This window comes from Strongylocentrotus purpuratus, unplaced genomic scaffold (genome assembly GCF_000002235.5).
Source record: "Strongylocentrotus purpuratus isolate Spur 01 unplaced genomic scaffold, Spur_5.0 spur5_scaffold_9, whole genome shotgun sequence".
NCBI classification, from domain to species: domain Eukaryota; kingdom Metazoa; phylum Echinodermata; class Echinoidea; order Camarodonta; family Strongylocentrotidae; genus Strongylocentrotus; species Strongylocentrotus purpuratus.
In genome coordinates, this window is record NW_022145615.1 from 12,776,638 (window position 1) to 12,800,658 (window position 24,021).

The 24,021-nt window shown below is 38.8% G+C and overlaps 1 protein-coding gene across 1 annotated transcript; it reads left to right on the top strand.

Moving 5' to 3' along the window:
- Window positions 1-10,751: 10,751 nt before the first annotated feature.
- On the top strand, window positions 10,752-23,357 carry LOC575129 (relaxin receptor 2). The gene is made up of 2 exons (XM_030977125.1): window positions 10,752-11,508; window positions 20,515-23,357. Exon 2 carries the CDS (start codon window positions 20,558-20,560, stop codon window positions 21,602-21,604), a length of 1,047 nt encoding a protein of 348 aa, XP_030832985.1. The 5' UTR covers window positions 10,752-11,508; window positions 20,515-20,557; the 3' UTR covers window positions 21,605-23,357.
- The last annotated feature ends 664 nt before the right edge of the window (window positions 23,358-24,021 follow it).

Sequence of the window (24,021 nt, forward strand, 5' to 3'; positions counted from 1 at the left end):
GGGAGGGCTACCAACATACTTGGTCAATGCTGGATACGATGCAGTTTGTACTGTGTTTACTGCCGTCCTGGTAACTCGTTATTAAGCCGGATTTGAAACCAATACGGGCCAGAGAAAATGGTTATGATTGTGATCTAGCTAGGCGGATCCAGGGCAACTGCTAAAGAGTGGAGAGAATTTCCTGTCAGTAATGTTTCATTTTTGTGGCCTTATTATCGGCAAAACAGTAAAATCGATGACAATCTTCTTTCACCTACTGATGAGAAATGAATTAGTTTGAATTAATTTGACGGCCGGTTTTTACCCCCTTCGGGAAATTTAAATATCTGAGAATACTTTTTTGCTAATAAATATTTTCATTAGTTTTTTTTCTTCTCCATGGTTATTATGAAATTTTGGTTAAACTTGTCGGCAAATTGTGTCCGGCTCTTCTCTTTTCAAATAGTCAATATGAGGACAATAGGCCTACAATCATGTACTTTTCAGTTTAATCAACTAAAAACTCATATTTCACTCAGAATTGATAAATAAATTATTTAAAAATACAAGAGTTTTTACATGTACCAATTTTATATACTTTAAAACAAAGATTTGATATTGGACAATCAAAAGGAAAAGAAGACATGAAAATCCTCTTTCATAAAGTAATCATTGAGAGAGAGAGAGAGAGAGAGAGAGAGAGAGAGGATGGGAATGAAGAGAGAAGAGAGTGAAAGGTAGGGGATGGAGAAGGAGGACAGAGAGAGAGAGACAGACAGACAAAGAAGAGAAATATTTCGGATGGGAGAGGGGTGGAGGGGTAGTAAGGAGAAAGAAGAGAGAGAGAGAGAGAGAGAGAGAGAAAGAAAGAATAGAAAGGTTGTGGAGAATGAAGGGTTAGGAGGAACAGGGATGTTGTTCTCATCTTGATTATTTACTAACATAATGAAATATTGGGAAATCTAACATAGCCTCAAAATCGAGTGAAACACACTTAGCAAGAAAATGGAGCTTAGTTTGTTGAGGAAAAGAAATAATCGCAATCATCTTTCTGAATAATTCTTATCGTATACAATTGCAAATGTTGCTCGTCAAATGTAAACAGCAATTTTACAACATCGCGTGCAGTGTATAATATATTCCGTCATGTCTGGGTTTTTAACAGTGTCGCGCCTTCGTGCAAACAATTTGCGAACGTAGCAATGGACGGAAAATTTTCAAATCTTAAAAGCAAATATACACGGTATTATGTTCTCATGATTCAGGATGCAGACTACTGCTTTTTAATAGCATTTTCTTGTTCTCAAAAGTTAAATAGAAAATTCGCAGAAAAGTCAGAACCTTATATTGATTGTTCATTAATAATTGCAGGAGCATGGTAAATGTCACTTATTAGCTAGGTATACTTCTGTTGATGAATCCACCCCAGCTTTCCTCTGTTCTACCCCTAAAATAAGTATTTTGGCGATACCCATCCTCGCCCCCACAGAGCGCAAAAAAAGACTTGCAAAATAATATAGAGATTACATCGCTTAAAAGCTCATATCAGTTTGTGGGAGCATTCTTCTGTAAGTTCTGTGGCTGGATATGCCAATGGCCCGGCCCACGGAGGAGGGGGGGGGGGGATTAATGCAGTCTACAGCACGCATAATATCATCTTTAAATAGTACGCCGCCGCCGCCGCCGCCCCCCCCTTCACGATTATACGCCCGACTGTTCAATAAATACACGATAATTGCATGGCTTTGCCCCGTTAAATGGTCAACACAAATACAGAAAATGTAACGTAACAATAATATTTTGGTCTTATTTACCCAGGGTATATAGCCACATCAGTATTAGACACCGCACTTCAACTACCCCCTCTATTGTAGACTTCTTAACAAACATCTGTGATTATAATTATCATTTTCATGTTTGTACATGTATTTAGTTTTTTTGCTGATAAACGCTGATCATTCTCCTTTTTCTATTCTTCATTCTTCCATCCTCTCCGCTTTCATACTTTCTCTCCTTACTATCCTCCAACTCACCAAAGTAATGTTTACAATTTTTATTATATACAAAAATTCATGTCAGAATGAAATATCCTTTAAATGCTATGTTTTTTAAAAATCAAATGTAATTGTCTTTATGATAATAATTGGAATAATGTATCGATTATTTTGTAAAATCACAACCATAACCATTTTACGCAGCCAGGGGGAGGGGGGGGGGGGGCTTTTGAGGACTACTTTGGTCTGTTTTTGCATGGAGTTAGGCTAGTAACTCCATGTTTTTGCATTAGGATTTCCTTTCTGTCATTACCCATTGTCGATGGTTCTCCACGTATTTATTTTATCTGCTACATCTGTGTATAATTCCCTCCTCAACTAAAATTGTTTGTCTATAGTAATATCATTGTGCAACAGTAAAGCCTAATATTCCTGAACTTAATTATGCTCCTTTGAATGTATATATCCTTAAATATTTAATGGCATTGTCTTGATTATTTTGATGACTAGGTATACTTGTCCGCGGTACATTTTTCTGAATCTTTTATAACATTGCTGTGTGATGTTATACCATTGTTATTTGTGTTATATTGCTTTTGTATTTTGATGATGGTATATATTACAATTACAAATTGTAAATTGCTAATTTCTTTATAAATCTAACAGTCATCCGCCTATATATAAACAACAACACAACTAATAAACAACAACAACAAATAAAAAACAACAACATAACAACAACATCAATGATGCTATACCTGCGGGCCCTGCAATTATTATTTCCGGCATTAATTGCCAGGTACCTATATTCAAATTCAATAACTGGGCCGATCGAGAGGGAGTTAAGATCTAGAGAAGGTTGAGTTCTGGTAATGTTGAAAAAAACATTGGACAAAACAACCTGTATACAACGATGCATAAGCACCGAGCAAGGTAAGGGTATTGAACCCGGACATCTCGTATGTGAGTCGGAAACCTTCGCGGCTCTCCCACACTTCCGATTGTTTCAATTAATATAATTACCCCAATACTTTAAAATACACATCTCGACATCTCGTAAATGACGTACTCTCGCACAAGATTTTAGTCATCACCATTTTGATGGCGTGATTGCCCACGCACCTCGTCCTACTATAATACGTTGCAAAGTGTTTACAAAGGTATACCCTTTTAAACCATTCATGCTCAAAATTGACTTCCCATTATTTCAATCAGTGCTTTAAGTTGATGCTCAATTAGATCTTAATTGTAATAAGAAACCGTCCGCTCAATGCCCGATGTGTCACGACTGTGTTTTCCTTCACATCAGCTCTGTTGATTGTTTATAATTAACGATAAATGAGATTGAGTCGTATGAACGTGATTTCAGTGCCCTTTTTTTTTAATGTGCGTATAGGCCTATAAACGCGATGACAACACAACAAAGCTAGCAATTTCAGTCCTGCAGTTTCAGTTAATTATTTGCAAAGCTTTTTTCATTATATGCTAAGGTAGGAGGCCGTGTTCCACTACATCACAACTCTATCACCCCCTCTATCCCACTTTCTCCACTCTCTCTGTCTCTGTGTCTGTCTCTCTCGCTCTCAATCCCTACTTGATGACCAACCCAACACACAAAATCATCTCTTTCTAAAATAGATGTTAATGAGCTTTATTATCAACACAAACATTGCCCTTACCTCTCGGTCTAGTAATGAACGTTACCTATACTAAAGAAAAAAGATCATTAGGTTTATGATTAAGCTTTTGTTCCAATCCAATCCTAATATAAAATCGGTTTGACTAACATTAAAATGAGAGGGGGAGGGGGATTTCGAACGTATAATCTATAAACGTATTGATTATGGTTAGTTTGCGAGCAGCTCACCACTCTGTCTTCAAGAACAAAAAATCAATCAAATTCCAATCAAATACAAAAAAATGCTCATCTTTTCTTGTTTCTTGATGAAAAACATGTATATTTCATGGAGGGGATTGTTTGATATAACGATAGAGTATTTGTGATTATTATAGGCCACATAAAAGATTAAAATATTTTCTTCAAATAAAATTGGACTATTGGTGAATTTTAGCACACAATAACGAAGAGCTACTCGAAAAGGGAAATCACAGAATAATAATTTGTGTTTGACAGATGACAAATTTGAATATTATTGTATAACTTTCTTCATCCTTAAATGAATTTTACTCCAACTTTCATTGATCTATTCTGACCCCTCCCCCCCCCCCCCCTACGTTTGTAAAAGCAAATTTTATAGCCAGGGTGGATTTTCCATAAATAATGTGACGTCAAAATCATTATTATCTTCAAACTTAACATTTTAAGCATCTTTTGTTAAGTCAGAGCCCCGTATTATATATGAAGAGTTAATGTTGATTGTAACTTTTTTGCGATTGAACTTGCGATTGATTGGAGGACTTGCGATTGATTAGGATCAATCAACTCGAAGATGGGGCCTAGGAAAAAAAATCTGAAAGCTATTTTTTTTCTTGAATCAAGAAATAAATAGAAATTAAAATAACATTTCAATGGTACTACAACTGTATAAAAGTCAGAGCTCAGAGTTGTGAATATTAGATATGTAGAGTTGCCCAGTGGATAAGTCTGCGGACTGTGAACCACGTACTAGGCACGGTTCGAACAGTGGCGTAGACAGGTTCGTACACCTGGGGGGGGGATGACTCAAGGGCGGATCTAGCTTTTGCTAAGGGGGGGGTTGACCAAAATAATGACGATGCGGAGCATCGTCCACGAGCCGCGAAGCGGCGAGCCGATTTTTTTTTGGGTGTTTTATTTGAACCCCGTAAGTGATGTTTTCCTGGCATCTATTAACACAATGGAGACCATAAAAAGCAGTGCATGATAACGTCTTTTTAAATCAAGTAACAGTTAAATACACAGTTATATCCAGAGTTATCATGTGTTTGTTAAGTTACCAGATGAGTTGAATATCTTCTCACAATATTTGCACTTGAAAGGGTTTCTCTCCAGCGTGCGTTCTTTTTTCTTTCTTTTTTTCTTTTTTTGTTTCCTTTTTTTTTTTTTCCTTTTTTTTTTTTTTTTTTTTTTTTTTTGGGCCGCCCAAGGGGGGGGGGGGGTTTAAACCCCTCTAAACCCCCCCCCCCGTAGATCCGCGCCTGTTTAATCTTGTGGTTATCTTGTGGTTTCCAAACCACAAGATAACCACAAAATACTTGTAAGATTTTCTTTTTTTTACCGTCTGAATTGGCTTTCACCGTGTGAATGCGGCTAATAACAATAAACACAATTACAATAATGATGAGGATTATTATTATCATCATCATAATTATTATTATTATTAATATTATAATTGTTATCATTATTATTATTACTATTATTATCATCATTATGACTTATTAAAGGGATCCGGTAACTTTGTCTCAGATTCTGAAACAAATTCTGGATTTAGCTCATGATGCAATGATAATTATAAACCTGTAGGTCAGTCAGGAACCCCATGACTTTTACAAGCCGATCGCCTGTCTGATTATCAAGATATTTATGATTGGAATTACATATTTTGAAAACCGTTCGCCTGACGGTTTTCATAACACTACGGTCTATTGGGGAAAACGAGTATGGTAAAACCGGTCACTCAAAGATTTTTACTTTTTTGAGGCACTTCTTGATCATTTTGAAGCGCAATTTTTTTAGGGCTTCAATATTACACCATATCACAGACACTGATAACATGTAGGGCCGTGTATCTCAGATTTAACATTGTTAAACGATCCTTTAAGTAAGCAAATATCATTCCCCAAAACCTGGGGGGGATGATTGTACATGCCATCCCCCCACCTTGTGAGTGTGGGGGGATGCATCCCCCTCATCCCCCCCCCCCCGTTGTCTACGCCCCTGGGTTCGAATCCCTGTCGCAGCACTGATGTCATGTTGCAACTTTGCAAGACGTGAATCTACATTTGCCACACTCCACCCAGGCGAGGTATAAATGCATGGGTACCTAGCAAGAATCAATTCCTTGAAATGCTCGAGAAGCTGTAATTTAATGGCAGCCGTGTGGGCGAATGTGCTAGACATGAGCGTCATACAATACTCCACTATTATTTTTATTATCATTATGTTGCTACATGTATCTCTGAATGGAATTACTACACGACATGACTTTCACATTATATTGAAGCGCTTTATACAAGAAACTTTACAGAATATTCTTGGCATTTCCGTTAAACTTCTCAGTGAATATTTTTTTGCACTTCAAAGAGGATAATCAGTGAATTGAAATGATTTGAAAATGATGCCAATAATAATGTACAGACAAGCCCTAAAAATATCCTTCTCAAATATCACCAACTATTATATTCTTATCTTATCAGAGAAAGAGCTTTCATTTATTTAGATTACACCTTATATTGTCTTTTACATTTCAATTTTCAGCATCAGCGTGTAATCATGCAGTTTCAAAGCAATGTTTTTGGAAATTAATGTCCTCTTTTATGTTCTAATCGCTGTCATATGATAAATGTCCCTGTTTAATTGCATTTTTACAGACGTGTTTCAATCAGATATAATTATTTACGTCTGGGGACCGATTCGAAAGACGTGACTTATTTTCGAACCTGCGTCATCGGCTTAATCAGTATGTTACTTCCCTTGTTAGATGGATTACAGGCGCACACCACAATGTCCCGGCCTACGAGTGGTATTATGTTTTATTACTTTTGATTGAAACTCATGCACTTTGGCTCTATTTCCAGGTCATCCACCGTTTGTGGAGCGGGCCCTGTTTCATAAAACTTGTTATCAATGAACAAATGCTAAATTTCTATGACAAATTTGCTCTCAGCCAATCAAATGCCACGATTTCAATAGCTTATAGCAGTTACTGTAACTTGTTATTGGTATGACGTTTTATGAAACAGGGTCCTGGTGCTATTTCTGGTGTCGCGTGGATGAGTGGATACGTCACCGGACTGTCGATCACAAGGTCTGCGGTTCGAGTCCCGCCGCGGCACTAATGTCCTTTGGCAAGACATTGATCTACATTTGCCACTCTCCACCCAGGTGTTAGATGAGTACCGGTAGGAAGAAATTCCTTAAAATGCTGTGAGCGTCGAAATCGCAGCCTAGCATAGCCGGGTAATGTTGGAGCGCCTTGAGGACCTTGCAAGGTCGATACGTGCGCTATATAAGAATCCAATATTATTATTATTTATTTATTATTCACAAGTCATGCAAGTAGCATTAAATGCACTACTGCTACATTGACATTGTTTAGTGGAATGCACTGGGCGTTAAGATTACGCGGTGCCAAGGAACAGATAACACTGATGACGGTGTATAATGGCGACTGCATTTTAACAAAGAAATGTGTAATCAATTATCAATTTCGATTGAATGTATAATTATAGGCGAATGACGCAGCAAGGTTCGATTTAATTATCGACACTTTGAAAGTAATGTTATTACCACAGCTATTTGTTGCAGGTTGGGGCGGGGAGGGAAGGAGATGGGATGAAAATGTGCACAATAAAAATTTCGTCATGCAATGCCATAATTTTATCGGAAACGGATCCATCCTAAAAGAAATCGTCATAAAGATCATGAATTTTCTAAAATCCGAAGTTGTTCCAGAATAATCGTTTTCTAGGGTCGCGTGTAATTACTACAGTCAAACCTGTCTTTTGAGGCTTCCAAGAGAAAAAGACGGCCTTTATAGACAGGTGTGCTTTTCTAGACAGATTATACAACACATACACGTATTTCTTTCTCTCTCTCTCTCTCTCTCTCTCTCTCTCTCTCTCGTTCTCTCTCTCGTTCTCTCTCTCTCTCTCTCTCTCTCTCCCTATAGTGAGACAAAATGCAAGGCTTTTATAGACAGGTGGCCTTTTAGAAAGAGAGTGGCCACTAAGACAGGTTTGACTGCGGTATACAACATTGTACTCTTATTGGTACATGACCTTAACAAATCAGTTTGGAAGAAAGCGATATATCTAGCTGCCCTCAGTAGAGCCGTTGACACTTTTACTAACTCCAAAAATGAGTTATATCTCATAAAATTAATTTAATGTGTTGTAGTCTATTGGATATGTCACCGGACGTACTGTGGACCACATGGTTCGCGGTTCGAGTCCCGCCACGGCACTAATGTCTTTTGTCAAAATTAATTAACATTCACCAGTCACCACTCCCCACCCAGGTGTAGTAAACGTGTACCTGGTAGAAATTTATTTCTTGGATGATTTTAGTGCCTTTGGTCAGCTAGGCAAAGCTTGAGCATCCCCTGTGAGGGATATGTGCGCTATTCATAATGAGGGCTGTAATCCATACGGAGTTAATATTCCTAGAATGCTTCATGATAGGATTAGAGAAAAATAAAAGAACATTCTAACCTTTATTCTTCCATCCTGCTTGATTTAAATATAGCACTTTTGCTAGCTGGAATGGTCGAGAAAGTGTAATACCGGACAGTTTGAGAGGGTAACCGATATACAGGATTAATCCCTTTTGACACAAGTTCTATAGGATGTACGTGACAGCAACGGTCACTAGCCAATATTCGTTCCATCTCTGTCTAAGTTGAAAAGCACTTTTGCCATTCAAACAATTATCGGGACTAATCTCAATACGGGATGTAATCCCTGCCGAATCTATGCAGTCCCAGATTCCTTTGAGGATGAGATTATGGAATACAAAAGGTCTATTATGAAAACACTGACGTCACTAATCCCACTTTTCCACCAATGCCCAAATGCAGTGAGCATTTCATAGGCTACAAGGTCTATGGACACCAGTCCCGGCAGCCCGTCACATCTCTATAGCTTTGAAGCCTTGCCTCAGTCACACCTTTGCGTATTTGGCTTGCGTATTGCTGCGTATTTATGGCAAGCCGTTTTAACATTTATCCCTATTTCCTCATATCAAGAAATCAATTCCTGTTGTAAAGCAATGGTAATTCTTGATATCAAGAATTCGATTTCTTGATATCGAGAATTCGTTTCTGGAATTCGAGAATTCAATTCTTGATATCAAGAAATAGGAATAATGTCGAAACAGCTTGCCATAAATACGCAGCATACGCAAGACAAATACACAAAGGTGTGACTGAGTCACTAGAAAGAACTGCTGGATAGAGTGAATGAACAACATACAAATGTATAGAAAACAACAAGGAGACGGAAGAAAAACTGGATAGGACACCTCTTATAGGGGATGATAGCATGCTAACTAAAGGGACATCTTGGAAGGAAAGATGGATGGTAAACGAGGTAAAGGAAGCCCAAGAATTGCGATGGTGTCAGGCTTGGTAGATGACAGCAGATCATGAAGAAGAAGGCTAAAGATATAGAGAGGGATGAAGAAGGAAATAATGAGGGCTCTTTAGTGTGTAATGTAGACCTGCATTTGGCAAAACACCTGATAGATCTGGACAGCGCTTTATTTTTCTTCGATACGACGTGTCATAACGGCGCTCTGACACAGTGGCGGATCCAGGGGGGGGGGGGGGGGCCCGGGGGGCCCGCCCCCCCCCCTTGAGAAAAAAAATCATGTAAAATCACGTGATTTTTACCTTTTTTGGGGGTTGGGCCCCCCCCCTGGCGCTCAAGGGGGGGGGGGGTGCAAATTGAAATTTTTTTGAGGATCAAAAAAAAAAAATGTGCTCACTACCCCCCCCCCCCCCCACTGAGCGAATTTTTGGCCGGCGCGATTTTCAAATTTTCGGGAGCAAAAAAAAAAAAAAAAAATGTGCTCTGTACCCCCCCCCCCCCCGCCCCCCCCCCCCCCCCCCACTGAGCGACTTTTCGGCCGGCGCGATTTTCAAATTTTCGGGAGCAAAAAAAAAAAAAAGGTTGGGGCCCCCTCCCCTAAGAAATCCTGGATCCGCGCCTGCTCTGACAGACATTCGTGCTCCGGTGACAATAATTTTACTTATGGTTTTGGTCGTCAAAAGTATAGGGTTAGGGTTAGGCTTTCGGAGTTGAAGTTAGGAGTCCGTTTGAGTCGGAAATTAATGTGGGGCAATAATACTGTCGCAGGAGCAAGATCGAGTCGGATGCGGATGGCTGCCTTAACAAGTCGTCGATGAGATCGATGAGATAAGATCGAAGTCCGTCGATGAGCACGAAGCCAGACCGAGAATCGGTCGGTTAGGGTCGACCGGGAGCTGTGTAATGTATTGGTGATGTGACTTGGATATTATATAGATCGACTATAATGTCACTGTTCGCATTTGGAGTACGCCCTTGTTCTTTACACCGATTATAAAGTGGAATGGACCATGCAACTACAATAAATGTCGAATTTAGATGGCTATTGATAATAACCACTCATGCAGCGAGGCTGATTTTTTTGTTTGTCTCTCAAACAAAAACGTTGTGACCTTACAATGTCATTGCTGTTTACGGAAATGAAGACGAACATACTATATTTTCGCATAAGGGCTATACTAGAGCACTACACAGATAGATCGTTCCTCGATCAGGAGACCTAGGAACATCTATCTGACAGCGTTTGGTTGATTCAACGGGCTCTACGTGTAAATAATATTCGATTGATCAAATTTAGACAACTGCAAGCAACAGCATTTGCTCTTATCGATTACCCAGGAGCATGCACTGCAATACATAAAGTATAAGGGCTTCTGGAGCACTACACGGATAGATCGTTCCTCGATCAGGAGATTTATTTGACAGAGTTTGGTTGATTCAACGGGTTATACGTGTAAATAATATTCGATTGATCAAAAGAATTTAGACAACTGCAAGCGACAGTATTTGCTCTTATCAATTATCCAGGAGCATGCACTGCAATACATAAAGTATAAGGGCTTCTGGAGTACTACACGGATAGATCGTTTCTCGATCAGGAGATTTATTTGACAGAGTTTGGTTGATTCAACGGGTTAAACGTGTAAATAATATTCGACTGTTCAAATTTAGACAACTGCAAGCAAAAGTTTTTGCTCTTATCGATTATCCAGGAACATGCATTGCAATACATAAAGCCTAAGATTTTTGTTTGCGATTGCCGTGATACTCCAACACATCCAAGAGCATGTCATCTTCTATACCATCAATTTCTCTTGATCAGTTCATGTAAATGATATCGAGATAATGGCTCCAGTCAAATATTAATATTTACACTACTCAAACAATGAAGGTTTACTATGTTTCCTCTTTTATCTCGAGTCGACGTTAAATGCATTATCTCGTCACATTATTGTATTTACAAAAGCGCATGCGCATCATCTCGTTAGTTCTACACGGACTCCCCGATTTAGAGGAGTATATTCACCCATCATAACAAGCTTGGACGGAACTTCGTCCAGATTGACAACGGTGGAAGCGAACTTTGACGATTGCGAATCTCCACCACTTTCCTCGTGAATCTCTAGCAAGAGCTACCGTTTTATGTTCGCTAATCTTGATTACTTTTGGAAACCAGACCGAAGAATAAGTGAAAAAGAGTGGGGAAAAAAAAAATCAATAAATACGATATAGGATGATGAATTTTACTACAGCTTCGCCGGATCGGGGAAGAAGAATACGTTCCAAGGTAAGATGACATAACACTTTATTGATTTATAATTTCTCATATAACATAATCACGATTGCAAAGACTTTCGAGAAACAACTTAAAGGGGATTTTCCAATACCCTATTGTATTGCCTATGTAGATCATAATTATATCGATTATCTACTGTCATTGTCATGTTCGCATATTTCATGAGCTACTGAAATGTTTTTTTCTTCTTCGTCTCCGTCTACTTCTTGTTTTTTCCTTTTCCTTCTACTTCTTATGATACAAACATTGTACATCGTCTTAGTGCATGGCAGTACCTACCAACAATAGTAAAATATCCGAATCGCGAAGGTTTTGCTCGATTTCCAGCTTGTGACATACATTGGTGGAGCACAAGGGCCTAGGCTTGAAACGAAGTCATAGCCCTACATCCCATTCAATTCAATATTCTTCAAGTGATACGGAACAAACATACTAAACATTCTGAATACTAAAGATTAATACTAAATACTAATGACATAGATAAACATATGTAACGATCAACAGATTAAAAAAACATTTGAAAAGGAGAATTTAAGTATAGGAATAGAGCCGACCTTAATCTGGTTAAGGTATAGCATACTATGCTATACTCGTACCCTAATTTCCCCTTGTGTATCATATGCTTTTTCTTTTCACATGTTTAGATGACTGTTGAATTCTGTCGAGTGTTTTACATGTCATCGTGTATATGATTCACATCGGCATACCTTTGTCTGTTCGGCTTTAACCTAGAATTTCGTGCTCCATAATAACCCTCTAGTTTTTAGGGGCGCAAGAACTGACGCCAGAAAACAATGAAAAACAGCGATTCTATGTATGACTGACCTTCCTTTGTCCGTCCTTGGTGTACTTTGTGTTTTTTTCAAGTTGAATAGTTTTTGGTGCCGTGGTTACAGCTTTGCGTTGGTTAGATTCTATGGGTCGTTGACACGCCTACCAATATTATAATAGTACACAGTCACCGTATCAATATATGCCCTATGTATACAAATATTATACTCTTCCTGTATCCGTGTAGATTTTGGGGATGTACACGTCTATTTTATAGGGATATTGTTGATTGTATGAATGGTATTTAAATAGGCCTATGCAGGCGCGTACGCAGGGGGGGGGGGTTTGGGGGGTTAAACCCCCCCCTTTGGAAATTTTTTGTGTGTAAACCCCCTAAAAAAAACCTAAAACCCCCCCCTTTTGGATTTTTTTTTTTTTTTTTTTTTTTTTTTTTTAATTATTAAAAAAAAAAAAAAAAAAAAAAATTATTCCCATGGCCGACCTAAAAAAGGTGACCTTACCCCCCCCCCAACGGAGCAAAATGTCAAATTTCCAATTTCGAGACCAAAAAAAAAAAAAAGTGTCCTCTTACCCCCCCCCCCCCCCCCCCCCCCCCCCCCCGCTTATTCAGCGGTCGGCTGAGTCGTTGCGATTTTTTTGGGACCAAAAAAAAAAAAATGTGTCCTCTTACCCCCCCCCCCCCCCCCCCCCCCCCCCCCCCCCCCCCCCCCCCGCTTATTCAGCGGCTGGCTGAGTCGTTGCGAAATTTTCGGACCGATTTATAAATGTTAAAACCCCCCCCTTGAAAAAATCCTGCGTACGCGCCTGGGCCTATGTCTTGTGGATGTATTTTGAAAATAAATTTATTTCATATAGTCCTCTCAGTGATATATACAAATTATTTTTGTAATTCCCAACAGAATTAATCTTTATGCCCTGTAGCGTTTTCGAAATTGAAGTGTCCACAATATGAATACGAAAGGCCGTAGACTTGTATAAAAAAGCTAAATATTGTACTCTCTTTCTCTCACTCCCCTCCCCTATTATATCTATCCTTCCCTCTCCCTTCTCTCTCCGTCCTTTCCAATTTCCCTACAAAAAACGTTTTCTAAATAACCTTCCTGACATTTAAGAAGAGGACCGACTATTAATGCACACACAAAGCACTCCACGCTCGGAGACTTTAATATGGACAGGCACAAATTTGATTATAACCTTTGGGAAAATATCAAGAATTGAATTATTCTACTTTTTCTAGTATGCTAAGAAGGTCATAAGAATAGTTGACAAATGTAACTTTAGGGATGACTGAATAAATCAATTTTGACCATCTCGTATACAGGCTTTTTTTTGGTTGCCTCGAGAATATAGGCCTATAATAAAAACATATTTCGAATAACGTCAAATTCATGGAAACCGCAAGATGCCCAAATGTATATTACCTTGTCCTTGGGTATTTTGATGAGGAAATAACATTTCAAAGATAGCAAAGTGTATTTTTTCCTCGCTAACTTAGGGCGCGTTTATGCTTCACTTTTGAAGGTAGAATGAGCGATTTGTAACGCTCATCGTAAACGCTCATCGTAATCGCAGTTCCACGGTGTACTGTTCATGCTCACTTCTCTGGCTCCTACAGGCAATTCTCCGTGTGTGGCCTTAATTGGGTTCCATGACACATGCTCCGCCGACGATTGCTCCGCCGGCATTTACTCCGCAAAACGCGACAATTGCTCCGCGACATTTGCTCCGCGACATTTGCTCCGACGTCAAATGCTCCGCCGACAGGTGCTCCGCCGACAGTTGCTCCGCCGACAGTTGCTCCGCCGACAAATGCTCCGCCGACAGATGCTCCGCCGACAATTGCTCCTCCGACAATTGCTCCGCCGACAATTGCTCCGCCGTCAGTTGCTCCGCAAAACGCGACAATTGCTCCGCCGACATTTGCTCCGCCGACATTTGCTCCACCTGAAGCGACACTTGCTCCGCCGACATTTGCTCCGCCGACATTTGCTCCGCCGACATTTGCTCCGCCGTCAATTGCTCCGCCGACAATTGCTCCGCCTGAAGCGACAATTACTCCGACGACATTTGCTCCGCATGAAGCGACACTTGCTCCGGTGACATTTGCTCCGACGACATTTGCTCCGCCCAAAAAGTGTCCCATTAAATACAAATGCTACTAGTACTACGACAAATGCTTCGCCGACAATATTTTTTTTTTCACGGGTTGTTTTTGTTTCTTTCTTTTTTTCTTCATTTTTTGAATGCATTTCATGACATTATGTAAATGAAATGAAATGAATGAATGTTGATAATGTGGGGGGAAAAAGCAGTTGCCTAAAAGTCATTTCGAATATACTGAAATAACTTTCCATCTATCACTGTACGTCCCACATAATGTACACTAAACGCTCATTACATGTCATGGGAAGTTTTTTTTTTTTAAAGTAGAGCAGCAAGCCACATTCCCCAATACGCGCATACCTCCTAGTTAATTTCAAACAGCTCATCAATATGTAAGACCTGAAATGACCTCAATGAAAGAAGACTAAAAACATGAGAGGAAAGAAAAGAGCAAAAAAGACAACCGTTTTTTGCTATTCCCCATAATGTTTGATTTAAAAAAATAAAAAATAAAATTATAGCTCCTTACGCAAGTTCTCCGGCGAAAGATAATTACTCCGCTCAAAATCTGTTTCATGTATTACTCATTAGCTGATCCAAAGCTCAAGGCTATCTCTCTCTCTCTCTCTCTCTTTCTCTCTCTCCCATGCTCCTCCTTTTCCTGTTTACACCGTTTTCTTGTCTTCTTTGCTCTTTTCTTTCCTCTCATGCTATTAGTCTTCTTTCATTTCCATCACTTCTTCTCTGCTCCCCCTCTCGAGTTCTATTTCTCTCGTGAAATTGAAACGTAAAGTAATACAATCATGTAGTACATTCTTGTTTAGAATAATATTTTCAATAATATCCAGTCCATTTTCTAAAGGTTTCTTTCCTTTAGTTAAGTGTAAGTAGCTTTAATATATATATGTTAGTGTGCAAAACACTCCGTTTCATTCGAGTACTTTGTTTTCACTAAATAATTTAAGGGACTCACGAAGCCACCGGAAGAAGAGCAATTGGCTTATCATGAAGAACTAACATCAAACTGCAACAAAATGATTTGTATAAATGTGAATAAGCAGAAAGGCTGCCATCTCATTTTCCCGTCTGAATGGGTTCTCTTCCTTACGTATATAAGTGCCCTTATTTTCTAAACTTTTTTTAAATATTTGTGTGTTTATTAAATTTTCAATCATATAAAAATTACATATTTACAAGTCATTGGTAATAATTAGACAAACAAAAAAACCAATATGTATAAGAACAACTAACAATAATGAAAGGACAAGAAAGTTATAAAAAAAAACATTATAGTAAAAAAAAAAAATACACTGTACACATATAAATCATAGTTTGAACTCCAGTGCATAAAGGGGAGTGAGGGGGCACAGGAATAAAAGTTAAATCAACATGAGTATCATAAGTCAAATCGCCATTTCTTAAAATGCGAAACAAGCTTGTTCCTTTTTTTCGCTGAGAAATATTCAATATCTTTTTGTTTCTTTATAAAACTCTTAAAAAGATCAACACTTGGTAAATCCCCCTTACTTATTTTCTAAACTTCCATGATGACCTATTACATTGTATAATGCTTTACCTAGTAAGATGCATTGATCGAGGTAATTTCAGGTATTACATATTGATGAGCTACTTGAAATTAACTAGGAGGTATGCGCGTATTGGGGAATGTGGCTTGCTGCTCTACTTTTTTTAAAAAAATTCCCACGACATGTAATGAGTGTTTAGTATACATTATATGGGACGTACAGTAATAGATGGAAAGTTATTTCAGTATATTCGAAATGACTTTTAGGTAACTCCTTTTTCCTCCCACTTCATCAACATTCATTCATTTCATTTCATCTACATTATTTCAAGAAATGCATTCAGAAAATGAAGAAGAAAAAAAGAAACGAAAAAAATAGGTGTAAAGAAAATATTGTCGGCGAAGCATTTGTCGTAGTACTAGTAGCATTTGTAGTTTATGGGACACTTTTTGGGCGGAGCAAATGTCGTCGGAGCAAATGTCGGCGGAGCAATTGTCGCTTCAGGCGGAGCAATTGTCGGCGGAGCAATTGTCGGCGGAGCAAATGTCGGTGGAGCAAATGTCGGCGGAGCAAATGTCGGCGGAGCAATTGTCGCTTCAGGCGGAGCAATTGTCGGCGGAGCAATTGTCGGCGGAGCAATTGTCGGCGGAGCAAATGTCGGCGGAGCAAGTGTCGCTTCAGGCGGAGCAATTGTCGGCGGAGCAAATGTCGGCGGAGCAATTGTCGCGTTTTGCGGAGCAATTGACGGCGGAGCAATTGTCGGCGGAGCAATTGTCGGCGGAGCAATTGTCGGCGGAGCATCTGTCGGCGGAGCAATTGTCGGCGGAGCAACTGTCGGCGGAGCAACTGTCGGCGGAGCAACTGTCGGCGGAGCATTTGACGTCGGAGCAAATGTCGCGGAGCAAATGTCGCGGAGCAATTGTCGCGTTTTGCGGAGTAAATGTCGGCGGAGCAATCGTCGGCGGAGCATGTGTCGGGTTACCCTTAATTGGTATTCCAGCTGGATTCGCAAACCTTCACTGTGCATGCTACGTAGACCCACTAGAGGTCAGTGCGTTGACCCCATTTAAACGTGTTTACAATTTGTAAACGCATCTTTTTGTGAGTTTACGATCGGCGATCGTGATCGCCGTTTTTCGGTGATTCTACAAAAGTGAGCATGGACGCAACGGTGTTTTAAACTAAACGCGTAACAGATGCCTGATTTTGGCCAGAAAAAGTGAAGCATAAACACGCCCTTACTCGCCTGCAAAATTTAGAAACGGGTAAGTTTCAGGCAGCGGAGTTCATGACTATCCCCATGATGATAAGACTATACATGGACACCTCGCTGCCCGAATATAACCTTATTCATTCATTAGTACATGTATATCGAAATGCAATTTATACCACTGTGACAATGAAAGTCTTTTTTCCCCTCGTTCACTTCACCCCTTGCAAAATTGATTTATTCATTCTATTTTATTTTTTTTGATCACATTTCATCAGGATAACAAGATCCGAAAGGACTGGTTTACATCCTGGTCCTGAATATTAAAAGCTTTCATTAAAACATCAAAATAAATAATTCATGCAAGAATTGTTAAAATACTCATTAAGTCATGATATAAATATTTAGAGACCACAATTTTGATTAGAAACCAAATAAAAATTATATGATATTTAATTAAATATATAAAAACACAATAATGGAATCAACTAATCTAATCTATTTAAAATCACAATTATGTCACAACTAAATAACCATCTCATGAAGTACCAAACTAAACTTAAAGCAGAAAGAGCAGAATCAATGATGATAATATTCATAATTTGGAGAAATAGGTTTTTTATACATGTTTTAAAATAGTCGATGGATTGTGCATTTTGTAGATTAGAGGGTAGGTTATTCCATACTTTGCCGCCTGCGTAACGTAGACTATTCTTAAAAAAATAAATATTAGGCTTGAGAAGGACAACACTCATTTAGTTAGCCAATCTCGTATTCATTGGGTGCCGGTCAAATACCATGCCAATAGCATTGCACAAACGTAATGGAGCGTAGCCATGGATACAAAATATACATGCAAGAAATAGTTCCGTCTTTCTTCTGAAACCTGCCATTTCAATCTTTTAACAATATCAAGACCACTTTACTTAAAATCAAAATTCCTTTTAAATATTCTTGCTGCTCTTTTTTTGTAATCTAAGGATGCTTGTTATATACAGAACAACTCCCCCGTATCGAACATGCGCAATCTAATATAGGTTGGATTGTACATGTATACATTTTATTCAAAACATTTGTATCGGTGAAATTACTGACCTTTTTTAAAGAAAATATTTTATAAGGTAACGATTTACTAAGTTTCTTTACATGAATATTCCAGGTTAATATTTTGTTCATGTTTGCTTTTATTACCATCCAAAGAAATGTTTAAATCCTGAATAGTTTGTGAGTTGCGTTTCAATAACATACTGTACGTTTTTTCAGTATTAACTTTTACTTTATTTCTTTTATACCACTTACTATTTTCTTCTAGATGAGCCTGCAGCTTATCCCTTATAACTTCGATATTTTTATCAGAAATATATATAACAACGTCATCAGCATATATATTGCATGAACATGATCTTAAACATTCACTTATATCGTTAATACAAACAAGAAAGAGGAGAGGACCCAGTGCACTGCCATGGGGTATTCCAAATTTCCAATAGACAGACTCTTAAAATAAGACAATTTCTCATGACAATAAACAGTTTTTTTTCTACCAGACATGTAGTTCGTAAACCATATCGACACATTATTCTGAACACCATATCTTTCTAATTTTTGGAGTAATAAATTATAATCGATAAGTCGGGATGATTCCAGGCATCGAGATGACCGAATAAATATTCAACCTTTATCTAGTATTTAAATTAATATTTGTGCCGTAATAAAAGTGCAATTGTTTTCGCTCGCTCGCAATATTTGAGAACCGGGCAGTATATTTTCGGGTAAGAGGCCCTCACGGCCCGGACGCGAAAATGTGCCCGTGCGTCTATGTATACCAGGGATGGAAAAAAATTTCTTTGATGAATTTCCCATTGGAAAAACGCGTAACTTAAACTTTTAAAAGGGTGCCGTGACTAAAAAAAACAGAGGAGATGAAATACGCCGATCTAGTACTAGATTGAAAACTTGTACCCCCTCTAATTATTTCTTTCTGGGGGATCCACAAACTACAAGCACTGCTTTTTGGTGGATCCCCCCATTTCCTCAGAAATTAAGAATTTCTTGTAATAATTGTATTACATGCAATTATGTGTAAAGTGTATTTAGATAATTACCAAGAAAACAAAAATTATGTAGATACATTTTTTTTCATACTCTCTGTAATAGCAGTACCTTTGTTTATCTTTCTGTTTGAAATAAAATAAATATGAATTGAATTGAATTAATGACTGAGCCCCCGCTACGCCGCTGTATGGCAGTTTCCTGAAATCCCCTCAGAGAGTGTAATAGCCTTGGTACTATTGTTCTCATGAATATCGATGTACAGTGCGATCGCGGGTTTGCACAATAATATGTTTTGATAAAGGAATCACGGTAAAAAGAATCGCGTTCCAGCCTTTTGTCCATAGTCGATGAATTAAATCAGAAAAACCTTCAATACGTTTAATTTGAAGTTCGATGCTACAAGCATGACATACTGGCAATAATACAATCCTTGTATTTTCACTTTAAAATACCATGTAATATAATTTTTTTAAATTAAAATTCTTTGAAGTACCGATACGGTTAAACCCCGGGAATCTATTTGGTTCTGAATGCGTTTCCGCCATGTTGTTGACGTTGTTTTGCATATTAAAATTCAGGAACTTTTAATAGCCTGATATATCACGATAATAATAATAATTTGAAATCTTGTTCAGCGGCTATAACATTTGATATTAAATCAGTTGGAATTCATTTCACACCTGTATAATGTTGTCTTTTAATGTAAAATAAGTTACAGTAATGATTTGCACCCATACATGAGGATTCAAGTAATGTTTTACATTCTCAGAGCAGGAAAGTTATTTTTGAACTCGCTAATTTGGGTACAGCCTATGTGATATAGTCATATCACTGTTTTATGAATTAAGCGAAACTTTAAAATGACATTTTCACTGTTTTGTTTGTTTGATTTATTCAATTCAATTTTGAAATAATTCGGACTTGCCCTTTAAGTTATCTTTATCAATGAGTATTACTTTTACAATATGTTTAGCTATTGTCCAGCGTTAACCCAACTTCCAGTCTACCCTATAATTACGTGTATAGTGTCGTGGTATAGTGGTTAATTCCCTTAACTCTAAATCCAAGGGTTACGGGTTCGAATCCAACCTCGGCACTAACGTAATTTTTGGCAAGACATTAATCCATATCTGTCCCCTCTCCACCCAGGTGTAAATGACTACCTGGTAATTGCCAAGCTGATAATAATTGCAGGGACCACATGAAGAACATCATGGATGATAATGAGGTTTCCATGGAAAAACAAAATTATCATTATTATGTTATTATAAATGTCGCAAACGATTTGTTATTATTTTCTTCCTTTTTCAGCCTTTCCGAATGGCAGGAGTGCTGCAATGCCACCCGGCACGACATGGATTTTCAGTGCGGGACAACGCTGACAGCCTTCTCGTCATGTGACAAGCTACTCGACAACCTTGCCATCGAGGTACTCGTCTGGATCGTTGGGATGTCGTCCTTCCTCGGCAACGCGTTCGTCCTGATTCTACGATCTCGGACCTTCTGTTCAAAGACATCACGCATAGCTCGCATCAACGCCCTCATGATCCTTAGCTTAGCGGCTGCGGATATCCTCAATGGTATCTATCTCCTCATCATCGGTAGCGTTGGCGCGAAATTCGGATATGATTACTACTTCTTCGCCGATAAATGGCTTGGAAGTCCACTATGTCAGGTAGCTGGCTATATGGCCACGGTGTCGGGTCAGATGTCGGTGTTCATGTTGACGCTGATCAGCATCGAACGCATGCTTGCCATCGTTTTCCCATTCCGATTAGAATTCCACATGGGCATCAGGACAACCGGAATTGCCATCATGTTCATTTGGCTTGTCTCAATCATCATCTGCTCCATCCCGTTCATGTTCCCTTCGAGCTTCACTGGTTTCTACGGCAACTCGGACGTCTGCATAGGACTTCCGGTGGGGCTCTACATCTACGCTGTTCCGGGAGGCGGTGAGTCGGGCGAGTTGGAGATTGAAGGGTCGTCGTGGTACTTCGGAATCGCTATCTACGTCGGGATCAACGTCCTCTGCTTGTCCACCATCCTCATTTGCTACATCATCATTTTCTACGTGGTGAAGCGTTCTGGTCGACGAGCCAACCGCACCAAGGACAGCCTACAGGAAATCCAGATGGCGGGAAGGATGGCGGTGATCGTCTGTACCGACTTCGCTGCCTGGTTTCCTATCGTAGTCATGTTCATCCTCGTTCTCGTACACGCTTGGAACATGCCTGCCACTCTTTATGCTTTCGTCGTGGCCCTGCTACTCCCAATCAACTCAGCATTAAATCCCTATATCTATACCATCACACAAGTTATGTCAAAGAGAAGAGAACGTTTAGGAAAGAGTACAAACATTTCTGGAATTAGTGGGGTATCGTTAGATAAACTGACTTAACTTCTTTTGTTAAAAAATTAATCGTGCTCTTAGACATCAAAATGAGGCTAACTTAATGGCTTTTTTGTTCTGGACATTCATGCTTTTTAACAGTAGTGACATGAAAAAATAGAAAAATCATTAAAAAGGGATTGCTGAAACCATTCATCTTTATTATACAGCGACACAATATTATATTGGTAATACATGTACAGAGCACATTCGTACTTTATATTTTTGTTTGTTACTGTACTATTATAGTAAGTTAAGTTATAGAATCATTCGAAACCTTTAAATGTTTCGAAATTTTTCATTTAGATTTTAATAATTTTTAAAACGTGTAGTTTGAATTTTCTTGCCATCAAATGTACTATCGAGAGATTACAAAGACTTTGTCTTATTGTATTATAGGGATGAAGGTTTACTGAAAATATATGCAAGTTAATTATGTAACAATCTCTCTCAGGTGTTCTGACAATTGCATGTCCACACGTACACCAGAGCCTTCTATATAGTCCTTCTCCATACCTATATATCTTTAGCCTTCTTCTTCATTTTGCATGTCATTATTATCTGCCATCTATCAAGTCTGACATCACTTCTATTCTTGGTCCACCTCTTCTTCGTTTACCATCCATCTTCCCTTCCAAGATACCCCTGAGCATGTTCTTCCCCCGTAAGACGTGTAAGACGTGTCCTATCCATTTTTTCTTCCGTCTCCAGATTGTTTCTCTCAAGCTTCTTTGTTCATGGTTCTTTCCTTCTCTCTAGCACTTCTTCATTGGTGACCGTGTCCTTCCAAGTAATTCCTTCCATTTTCTCCTCAGCCACATTTCCAAACTGTCAATCAACCTTTCCTCAGCTCTCCCGATTGTCCAAGTTTCGGAGCCATTCAATGCTGCACTCCAAACCAGACAAGACAGTCTCTTCCTAAGATTTAGATTGATCCTTTTTGCTGTCAGTACCCTAACGTGTGTAGAGAATGCCTTCTGAGCTAGTGCTGTGCGAGTTTTCATTTCTCTGGTGTTGCATCAATCACTAGAGATGTAATAATATACTCACAATAATTTTTAAAAATCGACATTCATAGTAATAAGAGCCATAACCCTATAGAAGCTAGGGGTGCTGAGGTAGGTGTACTTCTCCATAGGATGCTGTATGCATGAGGTGCTGTATAAGCGAATTATAAGTTGAAAAGACAAACATGACAAACTTTGAGACACCCCCTAAAAACGAATTAAATGTAAAAACCTTTGGTTTTCTTGCTTAAATTTGCTCACAGGTGCCTGGTAAAAGCGAATTAATACTTTGAAATAAGCTCTTATTTTTTATGTAATTAACTTGTCCATGTTTTCAGAGAATATTAAAAACCGACAGTTATAATGGATTGTATTCATGATTTATGTTAATATTACTGAATTTAGGTTCTTTCATTACTCCATCCTCAGAGCAAATATTTCATTAATTATTATGTTCATTATGAAGAGACAAAACATGTTAATTTTTCATACCTCTTACTTTGTAACTCACTAAGCAGGATTATTAAAAATAAGTCTCTTCTCAGTACGTCCGTATTGTCTGATCTTATTAAAGTATTAATGTACATTGAATTCTCCTATTTAAGTGGATTCAAGAGTGATTTGTCAATATTAACTTATCATGAGCGCAAAATACAACTGTATAAATATGATGACAATCATGCACGCACGCATGCATGGTCGAATCTGTCAGTTGTAATAGATTGATTTGTCGATAAAAGTACTTTCGGTTGAAATTAGTCTGTTCGCATTGATTCATAATATGGAATACAACACATCTGTACAAATATAATGACATTTGTCAAGTAGGGGAGGCGCCTGTATTCAGGGGCGGATCCAGCCGGCGACCAGATTGGGGGCCCAAATCTTGAGAATTTTTTTAGCGCCGACTCAGCCGGCCGGTGAATAAACAGGGGGGGGGGGGGGGGGCGAGGGGGGTAAGAGCACATATTATTTTTTGGGGTACAGTTTTTGAGGAAAAATTTAGCGCCGACTCGGCCTGCCGGTGAATAAGCGGGGGGGGGGGGGGGGGGGGTGGAGCACATTTTGTTGTTGTTTTGTTTTGTTTTGTTTTGTTGGGGGGGGGGGGCCCAATTCGTGAGAAAATATTTAGCAGCGATTCATCCAGTCGGGGGGGGGGGTGATGGAAAGGAAAACCACTATTTTTGGGGGGTGGGGTGGGCGAATTTTTTTTTTTTTTTTTTTTTTTTTTTTTTTTTGGGGGGGGGGTGCCCGCTTTTGTTTTTTGTTTTAAAAAAAGGTTAAATTTACGTTATTATCCTATTTTATTAACAGTTTTTTTATGGGGGGGGGGGCTGGGGGAAAGCCATTTGCGGAAATGTATTTACAAGGGGGCTGACGCCGGATATCAACTTTCCAGTTTCTATTTTTTTTAAAAGA

What these genes read in the sequence shown, in the direction of transcription:
- LOC575129 (XM_030977125.1), top strand. Translation starts at nt 20,558, where the DNA reads ATGGATTTTCAGTGCGGGACAACGCTGACAGCCTTCTCGTCATGTGAC.